A 13,635-nucleotide genomic window follows, 5' to 3' on the forward strand; every position below is an offset into this window, starting at 1 on the left:
CCGTGCTTTACAACTATCTATGTGGCATAACTTGATTTATTTTAATTCTTTGCTGTTTTTCTTTTTGAAACCCTTCGAAACAAACAATGACCATGATTCAGTAGTTTCTCTTCCAATGACCTAGGGCTGAAATTGATATATTGATATAAGTGTGAAATTTGACAAATTTATATCAGACAGCTACAATGCAAAGAAGCACACAAAGCTGTCTCTCAAGTCTATGGTCACATTTAATGGCTCATATGGAATTCAAATCCAATTTGGTTACAAATATCTATGCTGTTTTTCTTTTCAAATGAAGTTCTTATTTTTCTGAAATCTTGCATTTGCGCAAGAAAATACAAAAAGCAATATAGCTACACAAGTAACATTTCTTCAAAAAGTAAAATGTAACAAATAAAAAAGTTATAAGTCAATCCTGTTTCAAGTTGTAGGAGCTCTCACTTCTGATTCTTTGTTAAGATCTGACAAGTTTAAAGCCTTGTCCTGTATCCAATACTGTAGGAAGAAACCAACTCATCTTTAATCGTTTTAAGCACCTAAAACAAGTTTTGCAAATCCAGAAGAGATTAAGCCCACAGAACCAGTTTGCAAGATGAACCAATGGATATGTGATACGGGGAAAATACATCATCCAGTGTTTGGCAACATCACTTTCAGTTGGCAAATGTAAAGTGTAGTCACTCCACCCTTTTGACACTCCATACACAGCTTTCACAGTACGTCCCTTTTCAAACCAGCTGATATTGTGATTGGAATTACAATTGTATTCAACCCAATCTCGGGTGAAATCACCAACGTGGGGAGGTTCTGATTCTTCTATGTCTACTACTTTAGCCAGTTCTGCTCCTTGCACTGCAATATACATGTCACTGACTTTTCTGACTTCTTTAACCCAAGGCAGAGCATTTTCACAGTCTAAGACTATAATAAGCCGTGAACAAAAGGAACCATTCTTCTCTCTCCACCAGTCTAAAAGCGTGTCAAGCTGTAATGAATCTCCACCTGTGAGGGAGCCAGAAATGCAAGAATTAAAAAAAAAGAACCATTCCTACTTTATACTAATCTCATCATGTTTTGTCATATGATGTTTTAAATAATGCTATAAAAATTAGTATGTCCTATAAGAATGCCTTATACAGTTTTGTTCAGATCAAGTTCACTGCAGGAATCCTATTCATGAAAAATTGCACTAGTGAAGTTCCATGCAGTCAATACAGGTAATTCCCAGGTTACAAGTGTTCTCTTAGTGAACATTTGAAGTTACGCAATAAGTGCCCCATAACATTTACGAACAAGTTCCGAAACTATGAATTTGCAGCACTGCTGAAGTATTATGGAAGACCAGGATGCTTCAATAGCAGCCTTCAGCTCTTCTGCGTTGTTCGGTCTCATGTCTCTCATCTTTCTCTTGGCAATGCCCCATAGATTCTCTATGGGGTTCAGGTCAGACGAGTTTGCTGGCCGATCAAGCACAGTAATCCCACAGTCATTGCACCAGGTTTTGGGGCTTTTGGCAGTGTGGGCAGCTGGAAAATGAAGTCAGCATCCCCATAAAGCTCGTCTGTGGAAGGAAGCATGAAGTGCTCCAAAATCTCCTGGTAGACGGCTGCGTCGACCCTGGTCTTAATGAAGCACAGTGGTCCAAAGTCCTCTTTTCTGATGAGAGCAACTTTTGCCAAAAGCACCAAAAACTGGTTCAATGACCGTGGGATTACTGTGCTTGATTGGCCTCTCCATTCTTCTTCCATACTCTTGGTCCTTGGTTTCCAAATGAGATGCAAAAGTTGCTCTCATCAGAAAGAGGACTTTGGACCACTGTGCTTCATTAAGCACCAAAACCTGGTTCAATGACTGTTGGATTACTGTGCTTGATTGCCTTGCAAACTCACCTGACCTGAACCCCATAGAGAATCTATGGGGCATTGCCAAGAGAAAGATGAGAGACATGAGACCGCTATTGAAGCATCCTGGTCTTCCATAACACCTCAGAAGTGCCACAAGCTGATAGCGTCCATGCCACGCAGCATTGAGGCAGTAATTGCTGCAAAAGGGGCCCAAACCAAGTACTGAGTACATATGCATGCTTATACTTTTCAGAGGTCCGATATTGTTCTATGTACAATCCTTGTTTTATTGATTGCATGTAATATTCTAATTTTCTGAGATGGTGGATTTGGGGTTTTCATGAGTTGTACGCCATAAAGATCACAATTATGAACAAATCATGGCTTGAACTATCTTGCTTTGCATGTAATAAGTCTTATCTCATATATTAGTTTCACTTTTTACGTTGCATTACTGAAATAAATGAACTTTGGCACAATATTCTAATTTTTCAACTTTCACCTGTAGGTAAAAGCCAGTTTGGTGTAGTGGTTAAGGCATCAGGCTAGTAACCAGGTGACATTGAGTTCTAGTCCTGCCTTAGGCATGTAACCAGCTGGATGACTCTCAGTTCTAAGAAGACAATTGTAGACCACTTCCACAATATTTTGCCAAAAATAGGGGCTTTGCAATGCATGAGAGTACAAATGAAGCATCACCCTTTGAATCGTTAAAACCACTGCATCTTTTGCCATATTTCTCATGGCTGTTTTCAAAACTGCTCCCAGCAGTTTCCAAATATATGTGAATGCACAACAACTTTATAAGTAGCTTTTAAGTTCCCAAGTGAATGTCATGCACATAACTGCAGAGAGTGGCAGGGGCAACTTTCAAAACAATCTGTGGAACCCTGGCAAAAACATGGTTGCTTTACCAATTTGAAAATAGTTGCTGTTAATATTCCAGCTTACTGCATTTAAAAAAAATAGTTTAGCTTTTCTACAGATTACTAAAATTGTCCTTGAAAATGACAGGCTAAATGAGCTTTAAACATATATAAGTGAAAGAAACACAGTATTAAGACCTGGCTATCAACTGACATGGGGATCCAAGAGTGGCACATAACCTCAGGGGTGGTGGTAGATTGAGTGTGCGTGCTCGCTCTAACTTTGTCTGTTTTTGTTGGGATTTTAGGTTTTTATAGGTTTTTTTACTTGTAAACCATTGAAAGTCACTTAAATAGTGATGGGCAATTTATAAATTTGATAATATTCAGTACTTACCTGCTAGTGCCCACTCCCCAGAGCTGTGAGAATGACCACTGTAGTATAATATATAAGTATCATGCCTAGGTCCATCAGATGTTCGAAGTTCAAGAAATGACTTTAGTTTAGAATGTAATGTGTCAAATGAAAGTCCACTTGTGGAATAATCACAGCCATAGGTCTCAATCATATGATATGCAAAAAACCTTTGGATAGCATTAAGCATGCCTGTAGACCTCAAATTTAGCTTTTGCACATGCTCAGGTGGAAGCAATGTTGGTTGTCCATCAGGACTGAAGGAAATAGAAGAAAAATGGAGAAAATTGTAATGAATACAACTTATTATAATTTGTCTAATGTTGTGTTATTAAATGATTGACCACTCTAATTGCATACACTTTAAAACAAGAATATTCAGTTACAAATGGCTTAAATTAGCAGCCTAAATCATGGAAAAGTTCTATGTCTCATTGATAGCATATACAACGGACATAGTTTTAAGATAGTCCTATTTCTCAATGATATGTTAAATATGAATATCTATTTGCTTTCTGATACTGTGTTTGCCCGAAATAAGACCCGGTCTTATTTTCTTTTTGGCCCCAAAATAAGCACGAGGTCTTTTTTAGGGGGGATGCCTTACCCGCTTACCTTAGGACCACTGTAGTCACAGCTCCCACACCACTGCTGCCGCCTGACTTTTGTAGCTGCTTGGGGCCGCGAGGCTTGAAGCACCGATGCCACTGATTGCGGCAGGACACCACATAGCTTGTAGCACTGGTGCTGCCGTTCATGACAGGACGCTTCATGGCTCATTGCACCTGTGCCACCGCTTGTGACAGGATGCCACATGGCTTAGTGTGCCAGTGCCACCACTCATGGCAGGATGCCATGTGGCTCATTGTGTCGGTGGCGTTGCTCACGGCAGGACATCCCAAGGCTTGTCACATCGGTGCTGCCGCTCAAGCTGTGTGGTGCGTTGTGCCATTGCGTATGCAAGCGGTGGCACCGGTGTGACGAGCCTTATAGCGTTCTGCCACAAGAGGTGGCAACAGCACAAGCCACACAGCGTCCTGCAACGAGAGGCACCACCTATGCGATGAGCCATACAAAGTCCTGCTGCGAGTAGTGGTAACATCGCGTCAAGCCATGCAGCGTCCTGTCACAATTGGCAGCACCGGCACAATGAACCATGTGGCGTCCTGCCGCCAACAGTGGCACCAGTGCTATGAGCCTCATGGCATCTGGCCCTGAGTGGCCACAGAAATTAGGCAGCGGCACGACAGGTGTCGGGGCATAGAAGATGTGGCTGCGGTGGTCCTAGGGTAAGCAGGTGTGGGGCAGCTCCACCCACCCTACCCTAGCTTGTGCCTGGCCCCATCTGGTACAACCAGATGGTGGGTGGAGCTTAACTAGGGGTTATTTTGGGGGGTAGGACTTATATCAGGCACAGGGGTGAAAATCGGGCTATGACTTGTTTTCGGGGCAGGTCCTATTTTGGGGGAACACAGTATTTATAAAGACTTTAGCTGAAAATGCAAACGTGAATGGTTTTGCTCAGACATTAATAACCACTTCAAGAAAACCTGGCTGTAATCAGCAGATATACATTGACACCAATTATTCTATGACCTAGAAGAATGCTCCCCCTCATTTTTCTATCAGTTTTAGTTGACAGAGAATTTAAGGGGTTATTAGAATCTTTTCTGCATTTCTAGTCTCATTCATTACTTCTCTCCAACCCGTTCAGTTACAGATACAAACTTCCAAATCCAAAACTATTATAGAAAGTAGGTAACCAGCCAAATCAGTGTGAACAGAAGGTGTTCCTTTTCCAAGGAAAAGAAATAATAGTGATAGAACTTCATTTGGAATGCTGTTTCTTTTATAAAAAATATTACTTGAACTTGCTGTTAGAAATGATTCCATTCAGAACAAAAAGCAAATTAACATTACCACTGTTTTCTTTCTTAAAGTTTAAAGTGCTCACAATGTCAGTTTTATTAACAAATCAACACAGTCCCATGGATTCCTTAAATTTATCAGATTAGAATATGTAAAGGAGAAAAATGCAAATCTAGTAGATAAATTAGATGACTGCAATACTGTGTATTAAATAACATGTATTTGCATTAACACTTACCTACAAAAATTGGTAGGGATCACAATTGCATAGCCAACACATGTGCCTCCCAAACAACTTCCTAGTTCATGAAATAACCCATGAGCCATAGATTCAAGAGGCAAGACAATCAAAAAAACACTCATGAAGATTCCATTGGATTTCTATAATAAATGAATTTGTTGTAAGAAATGAATGCATACAATTACAGTTATTTCAGTTTGCAAATGCGAGTGAAAATACATAACATTTAAAATCACAATATTTTAAGCATGATTCAAATGCAATTCTGTAATCTTAACAATGCTAATTCTCAATTTGGTCCTAACCACCTCACCTCCCAAAAAGTGCAATAGTATGCTCTATAACAGGGGTGGCGAACACGCGGCTCTCGAGCCGCATGCGGCTCCCGGCCAAAATGAATGCGGCTCTTTGCCTCTTATCATTATTTTGTATACTGTGGCTCTTTGCCAAGTTTGGATTTTGTCCCTTTCGGCGCTAAACCCGGATCGCGAGCTCCCTTTCGGCGCTAAAGCCGGAAGTACGGTCTTGCCCCGCCCCTGGCGATGCGACGACGCTTGCCTGCGCTCCACCAGCTCGGCTGGGAACGGAGACGTTTCTCTGCTCAGCAATGTCTTCAGTGGAGTGGTGGCAGCCTGGCAGGCTGAGCCTGCGTCCCTTTCAGGCGCTCCGCTCCGCTGAGGAAACGTCTCCGTTCCCAGCTGAGCTGGTGGAGCGCAGGCAAGCGTCGTCGCGTCGCCAGGGGCGGGGCAAGACCGTACTTCCGGGTTTAGCGCCGAAAGGGAGCGCGTGGTGTGGCTCTCTGACTCTCACAGTTTAAAATTTTGGCTCTTTTTGTCGAACTTGTTCGCCACTCCTGCTCTATAACTTTAACAAAAATATTGCTGAAAAAGCTTATTAAGTATATGCACAGACGCAGCCAAATATTTACAGGTCTATTTTTTGTATTTGATTTTCAAAAGTATTAATATTTCTTATATGAATATGAATTTCCATGAAATAATAATTTATTTATTAATAATAATTTATTACATTAAATTTAACAATTTAATAATAAATCAATAAATTATAAATTAATTTTTATTGATATTATTATTATTATTATTATTAACTTTATTATTTCAGGAAAATGCATATCTATAAATGTAAATATTCAGCTGAGTCTGTGCATATATTTAATTAATGAACAATTCCACTGCAGTCAAAAGAAGTATACACTCTTTTTTCCCCTGTTATCCAGTTAACTGGCACTTGCTTCTTGGCGATTTAGGAGGCAGCTTCAATACATCTATATAACAATTCTCCCTAGCTGAAAACTATTGGTGCCAGCCTCACCTGTCTTAGTCCTTAGAAATATAATGAAGTAATGCTAAAAATAAGGAAATTAATAGAAACCATTGTTAAATGGTTTTAATTAGGATGATTTTGTGGCTAAAAGCAAATTGGGGGGGACCAGGGGTTGATGAAAAGAACACAGAGAAACCTAAATTAGAGAAAGAATTAACTATCAAGTTTGCTCTGAAAGCAACTTGGTTTACAAATCTTCTATCTTTCAAGGAGAAACAAAAATTAATGTAACTTCAACCATACCAATTAGACAAACAGCTGATAGAACTAAAAGATATTCCCTGTCTTGTTAGAAGGAAATAAAGGTGGTAAGAGAAGAGAGGTGATATTCACAAGTGGTCTGTAAAAACTAAGGGAAAATAAATGAAAATAACTAGCTTACTTTAAAAAAAGAAGAGAAACTTTGATCATATCTTGTGACAAGCTAAAGGATCATTTTGTAATTAAGCATGGCGATTTTGTAGATCAAGGGTGTCAAACTAAACTTCATTGAGGGCCACATTAGGGTTACGTTTGAACTCAGGGGGCTAGGGTGTGCATTGCCAGCTTGACGTCATTCATATCTGGGGTGCCTGTGCTGGCCCAAACGGGTTCCCGAGATCTGTTTTCAGCTGCGACTGCCTCCTGCAATCCTTTGCCAGCGAAAATGGAGCTCTGTTTTCACTGGCAGAGGCACCTCAGGCCAGTCCTTCGCTGTTTTCAGGGTGGCCCCACAGGCCAAATCTAAGCACTCTTTTGGCCAGATCCAGCCCCCAGGTCTTCAGTTTCACACCCCTGTTGTAGATTTAGCTCTTCAGAGAGGAATAACTTACCCCCTACTACCATTTCCTCTCTTTCTTTCTCCCCCCTCTCTCCTCTCTCTCCCCCCCCCCAATATTTCAGGGGCTCTCTCTCTCCCCCCTCCCCCCAATATTTCAGGGGCTGCCACAAAGAACAGGGGTCAACCTATTTTCCACAGCACCAGAAGACAAGACAAGAAGCAATGGATGGAAACTGAACAAAGAAAGAAATAACAGAGTACTAAGGAGAAATTTCCTGACAGAACGATCAACCAGTGGGACAGCATGCTTTCAGAAATTGTGGCTGCTCCAACACTCAAAGCTTTTAAGAAGGGATTGGACAACCATTTGTCTAAAGTGGTATAGGTTCTCCTGCTTAAGCAGGGGGTTGGACCAGAAGACCTCTCAGGTCCCTTCCAACTCTATTTTACATTCTTGTAAAAGGATGTAAAGAACTTGTAAGACAAGTCATAATGTGAATATAACATGAAACTTCAATATATGAACAACATGTTTATTATTTTCAGGACAGCAGCTACTAATGATGCCACTTAAATAGAAACTGACACACATCTAGTTACATCTTAAATAACTCATCTCAATGTTTATTGCAGTCATTAACCAGCACCAAATATAATAGTAATGTACACCTACAAATGTAGCTGATTAAAATAAATGGCAGAAAGTAAATATCCATCCCCCAAACATTCTTCCCATCAGCTGAAAAGTTTCCACACTGACTTTTACGATGTGTCACCAAATCTGTTGCTTCCCATCAGTCAAATGATAAAATGCAGCCCACACAATAAAAAGGGTTCTCCTGTTTTTTAGCCCAATGAAATGTTTACATTTTTCCCCACATAGTTGTTGTGGGGGGGAAACAGGAGAAAGGAGCACTTAGCAAGTTTAACAACTTGAATTACCTATAAAGTAATAAAGGTGGGATAAACATCAAATAAACAAAAATAAAATAAACAGAGCATGGTGAGTCCATTTCAAGGCATAATATTCTATCTGCTTTTATTTTTTGTCAAAAGCCTTAACCACAATTGTTTTAAAATCTCCCTTTTTTGCTACACATACTTTAAAGATAGTTTGACAGAGGACTATAAAAACATTAAAACCTACCTGCCAACATACTGTACCCAAAACTGCTGTTGCAAGAAGGCTGAAAAAGACAAGTTGCTCTGAAATTAAACAAAAATGGCGCATTCCTTTAGATGCCATTACTCTGTCAAGGCTATTGTTGTCTGCTCTGTGTGTGTAATATATTTTGTGACAGTCATTAAGTTTTGTATGAAATCCCCAGAGAGTTATAAGAAAAATGATGTGACAGATTATCCAGAAAATGCCAAAAATGGAAAAGCCTGGTATTACAAAGTACCAGAGATCCAAATCACCTAGTTTAAGTGCTGAAAGGATGAAATAAATCAGTTCAATAAATCCAACAAAAATGACTGAGAATCTTCGGCAAACTCGACCACGATATAAATAAGGTTTCCAACGTTCTGTGACTGAAAGTCCACTAAAGTAAACATCAAGAAGGGGATCAGCTATTAAGCAACTAAAAAAACATCCCAAGGGAAATGGATTTGTTGGTATATGCAAGGATGGAAAAAATAACAAAGAGGCAAGGACTCCAAAAATTACTAAATTTGGAATTGACAAAAATGATTTCATCCTCAAATCAATAATCAGCATTGCTAAAGCCACAATCAATAGAATAATACTCATTGATTTCTCCACCAGCATAGTTGTACTGGCAATTGCAAATCCAACCAGCTCAAGTACTTCAACCGTTGTTAGTAAAATGGGCCGATGATGAACACAGCCACATATTCTCTGCACCAAAGCATACAATATTCTTATAATTATGGAGGAAAGAAGTAAATATTTTGTTGCCTCTTCCTTTATATCATTTTTAAAAGAATTATTATCCAGGAAACAAAGAAGGCCAAGTAAAAATCCAAACCAAAGATTAGAGAGACTTAAACTTGCTGCTTCCATTGAAAAATAGTAATAAAGTATACTTGCAATTCCAAGAACAAATAATCCAAGGATAAAAATTATGAGTATTAGTGCATCTGCAGTTTTCTCCCATCTGACATAAAGACCCATACATATCGCTGCCAACAAATTCATTCTGGCTAAATAGCCGAGATAGCGGACAGAGGAATGCATGTTCACTTCTTGATTTGCTTCTTCCAGTCTTGTCATTGCTGCATACAGACAATGGCTAACACAGTAGCGCAATGATCTACACATGTAAGCAGACTGGTAGGGATTATACCCACTTTACAGAATATAAATGTTTGAATTTCATCCAAGAAATATGATGCACATGGCGTCTTTCAGTATTGTTTCATTTATAATTATCAGTCATTACTGAAGATCTGAAAAACAAACATAACTTCACTTTAATAATATATTGTATCACATAAACAGATAGTCTTACATATTGTTTTTCAGCAAGAGAACAATGTAGGTAATACAGTGTTAAAATCTTAATATAGTAATATATGAATCCAAAAGGGGAATTAATTTTACATGTTGACTCTGCAAATTACATATATTACATTAGTCAACTTTCATTTCTTACTGAAGAACAGAGGTAGTGTTGTTGAAATAGAAGCAGGAAAAGCCAGGTCCTAGTCCAGTGATGGAGAACCTTTTCAGCACTGAGTGCCCAAAACAGAACACGTATGCATGCATGTGTGCATGTGTACGCCGGAGCACCAGAAACCCAAAGACCAGTTGGCTGGCGTGTGCATACCTGCTTTTTGGCCATTTTCCGGGCTGTTTTTGGTCCAAAAACAGCCTAAAACAGCCTGGAAAATGACCCCCAAACACCCTGAAAAATGGCTCCAAAACTGCCTGAAAAACAGCCTGGTTTTTGGCTGTTTTCTGGGCCATTTTCAGGCCGTTTTCCGACACTCTGGTGCCTGCAAACACCAGCTGACCAGCACGCCGGAAACCAGAAGAGCAGCTGGCAACAGCACATGTGCCCACAGAGAGGGCTCTGTGTGCATGTGTGCCATAGGTTCGCCATTACGGACCTAGTCCTTCCTAGGCATTTGGAGCGTCCATTTATTTCTATTTTTTGTCCCATACACATTTTGATTTTGCCATTTCTCTCATTATTTTGATTTTGTTCTTCTTTTAAAAACTCTTCCATATATGAAATTTATCATACATTTCCGAAACCTAGCCTTATTTTCACTCAAGAAAATGTGTGGGATAATTATTTATATATTTTTATTATTTATACGACCACCCAACTTGCAAAAGTGTAAAGCCAAGCAGCACTTTAAAATAAAAATCTCTGTACTTGTAACTCTGTATGTATGAGAAAATATTAGTATGTATACTGATGGCATATTAATTCATTTTACAAAATACAAGATGTAAATATGCATCATATAGATAGATTGTAGTTAACCAGCATAATTTTTACACCACTCAGGCCTTTTGATATTGTTACAGCCAAAAACGTAGGGTCATTTTTAAAATCATTTTTGGAGTATTTGGAAAAAATTTGTGGGGCAATGTTGGGTTTAAGTCCTGTACTGTACATTCATCTCATACCTTTAAATCCTTTAAAATCAACCGTGGAAACTATCTGTCCTGACTTCTGAAACTTGTTATGCCAAAACAATGTTAATATATAATAATTATTTATTTTTCTGCCCCGGGGCTTGTTCTTTTTAGAATGTGGCTGTACACAGTACAAGTGTGCTAGATGCACTTTTATTTATTGGGAGGAGGGGATGTCACCAGATTTCATTTTAGTTGGTATTGGCAACTACAGATTGGCAGGATAAGAAAGCTGTAGCATGAAAATAAGATTTCTTTTTTCCTAAGAGGAAAGCAAACTCCTCTTGAGTAAATGTAATTTTATAACTGTTATCTGTCAATTTAATTTTCCACTGTTTTTCAATTTTTTGAATTTTGTATAGCAATAGCAATAGCACTTATAAACTGCTTCACAGCTCTTTTGAGTCAGAATACTACATAAGGCTGAGTCAACCTTGAGCCACTTAGAATTTCTGGAGTGAGCAGTGAATTAGCCTGCAGTACTGCATTCTAACCACTGGAATTGATAGATTTATTGGAGAACATCTAAATTCATTGTAAAATTATTATCTATGGCCGTGATGGTGAACCTATGGCACGCGTGCCGGAAGTTGCACACAGAGCCATCTCTCCAGGCAGGCGAGCCGGCACCCATTGCAGTTCCAGGTTCTGCCGTGCTGGCCAGCTGGTCTTCACGCATGCTGGAGTGCTGGAACCAGAAGAGCAGCCGCCTGGCACGCATGTGCACACAGGGAAGATGTTCTTCTGGTTTCTGGCACACATGTATGCACGAAAACCATCTGGTCAGTGTGCATGCGTGCACCAGAAACCAGAAGACCATCTTATTGGCGCTCATATGCACACCAGGCGGCTGCTCTTCTGGTTTCCAGCATGCACACGTCCGCGCCTTGGCACTTGGTGCCGAAAACCAAGTGTCAACACTGGTTTTCACCAACACTGATCTATGGTTTCAAATAAAGATGTTATTTTTTTATTTTTCAGTCTTTCCAGCATATAGAAAGATTCAAACCATGGAAGAATAAAGCATAGTTTGTCAACTGCCCAAAATGTGTGCAAAATTACAGAAAATCATCATCCTTAAAATATTAGAAATACACTGTTACATTTATGTTGAATTTATTTTAAATTTAAACTAATCTGGAAAAAACTATGTCATTTTGACTAGTTTAAAATTTTGAGAACCTACCAGTACTGATCAAACTACTAAACTGGAATAGTACTTACAGAAGCTATGCAAAAATGTAGATAGCCACAAACTTTATTTTATTAGGAAAAGAGAAGCGATCTCAATAATATTTTATTTTCAAAACTTGACAGTCTGCTGTTGCTACTCCTTTGTCTCAGCAGCCCTAAATGATGGCAAAACCTCTTTTCTTACTTAATAAACCAATCTAATTATTTCTGCACACAAATGATCCAGCATTTCAAGTTAAAGCCTTGGCCGTTTTAAATATGTTTCATCCCATCTTTAACATGCAGGTATTCAGGAGAATGAGCAAGCGTGTTTCCTATTTAACTGTAATAGGGGAAAAGCTTCGATTTCCTAACGAAGTTAAGAGAGTTTGTGAAACGGGGTTAAGGCAAGGTGGGCTCTGTAGGGTGGCGGGTGGGCAGGACGCCTGTTTCAGCGGCTCACAAGCAACACGGGTTCACGGCTTGACAGCGGACCGACTATTTGCTGGCGGCAAACTAAGAGCAGCGGGTACGCAATCGCTAGATGAGGTAGGAGGCTGAGAGGGCAGACCGACGGCCTTTTTTCCAACGCCAGGTGGGGCAATCACACCCCTCCCCCCTTCATATACGAGACACATTCCAACTATGGTAGCCGGAAGAGGCAGTGGTCTCTTAGCAGCCTTCGCGCCCACCTCCCGCCTATGTTCTAATCGAAGATCAAACTGTGGCACCCGTGTGATTAATATCCCGGTTTCTTCGGAACTCACCGTCCGCCACTTCCTCCCAAAACTTCCTCTCCCGCCGCCATTTTAGCGCTTCTTCAAATGTGTTCCGAGTGGTACGGGAAGAGCGAAGGTTCAAATCGCGCAACGCTCCTAACCCAGAGCAGGAAGGCGAAAACTGCAACAGCAGAATTAAGGCATAGTGCTTTAACAGGAGTTTTTTCCTCCGAGACTTACGACCTAATAGCAATGCAAAGAGACGCCACTCGTTCTTCCAAAGGGGGATGTTTGAATCTCCTTTCAATAGAATGGAATGGGAATAGAAATAGAACTGGAAGGGACCTTGGAGATTTTCTAGTCCAGCCCCCTCCTCAAGCAGGAGAACCTATACCATTTCAGACAAGTGACTGTCTAGTCTCTTCTTAAAAACCTGGTTAATGGTTAAAGACAATCATGATGCCTTTTGTGCAAAGTGGAGTCACGTGGCATCTTGTTGCACTTAGCCTGTGTACTTATTCAGGATTTATGGGATAAACCGATGAGGCGAATTTCCTCTAAGACCCTGAAGCAAAACCAATCAAATTTATGATTTAGTATAGTGTTTCTCAGTCTTGGCAACTTTAACTGTGGACTTCATTCCCAGAATTCCCAAGCCCAGGAATTCTGGAAGTTAAAGTCCACACATCTTAAAAATGCGAAGTTTGAGAAAAATTGATTCATGCTGGAATGGGCACAATAACAAATGGTGTTTTTTTTTTTTTTGGTAAAGCTCTTTTTATTTCTCA

The 13,635-nt window shown here is 39.9% G+C and overlaps 1 protein-coding gene across 6 annotated transcripts; it reads right to left on the minus strand.

The window, feature by feature from the left end:
- Positions 1-212: 212 nt before the first annotated feature.
- TMEM168 (transmembrane protein 168) lies at positions 213-13,276 on the minus strand. Of its 6 annotated transcripts, none has more exons than XM_081958602.1 (6): positions 12,896-13,276; positions 9,656-9,754; positions 8,490-8,529; positions 5,236-5,378; positions 3,111-3,385; positions 213-1,005 (listed from the first exon to the last, which is right to left on the minus strand). In XM_081958602.1, the coding sequence occupies exons 2-6, from the start codon at positions 9,682-9,684 to the stop codon at positions 458-460; spliced, it is 1,035 nt and encodes a 344-aa protein (XP_081814728.1). In that variant the 5' UTR covers positions 9,685-9,754; positions 12,896-13,276; the 3' UTR covers positions 213-457. The 6 variants fall into 6 exon arrangements, with proteins under 6 accessions (XP_081814728.1, XP_081814729.1, XP_081814727.1 ...); XM_081958603.1 differs by having other exon boundaries at positions 8,490-8,548; XM_081958601.1 differs by having other exon boundaries at positions 9,463-9,754.
- Between the last annotated feature and the right edge of the window lie 359 nt (positions 13,277-13,635).

Source organism: Natrix helvetica, assembly GCF_964273705.1.
Source record: "Natrix helvetica genome assembly, chromosome: 6".
NCBI classification, from domain to species: domain Eukaryota; kingdom Metazoa; phylum Chordata; class Lepidosauria; order Squamata; family Natricidae; genus Natrix; species Natrix helvetica.

What these genes read in the sequence shown, in the direction of transcription:
- TMEM168 (XM_081958599.1), bottom strand. Translation starts at nt 9,626, where the DNA reads ATGTGTAGATCATTGCGCTACTGTGTTAGCCATTGTCTGTATGCAGCA. An exon ending in ATCCCTACCAATTTTTGTAG is followed by an intron (nt 3,386 to 5,235) that starts GTAAGTGTTAAT and finishes TATTTCCTTCAG; the next exon opens with TCCTGATGGACAACCAACAT. An exon ending in TGGGGAGTGGGCACTAGCAG is followed by an intron (nt 1,006 to 3,110) that starts GTAAGTACTGAA and finishes GCTCCCTCACAG; the next exon opens with GTGGAGATTCATTACAGCTT.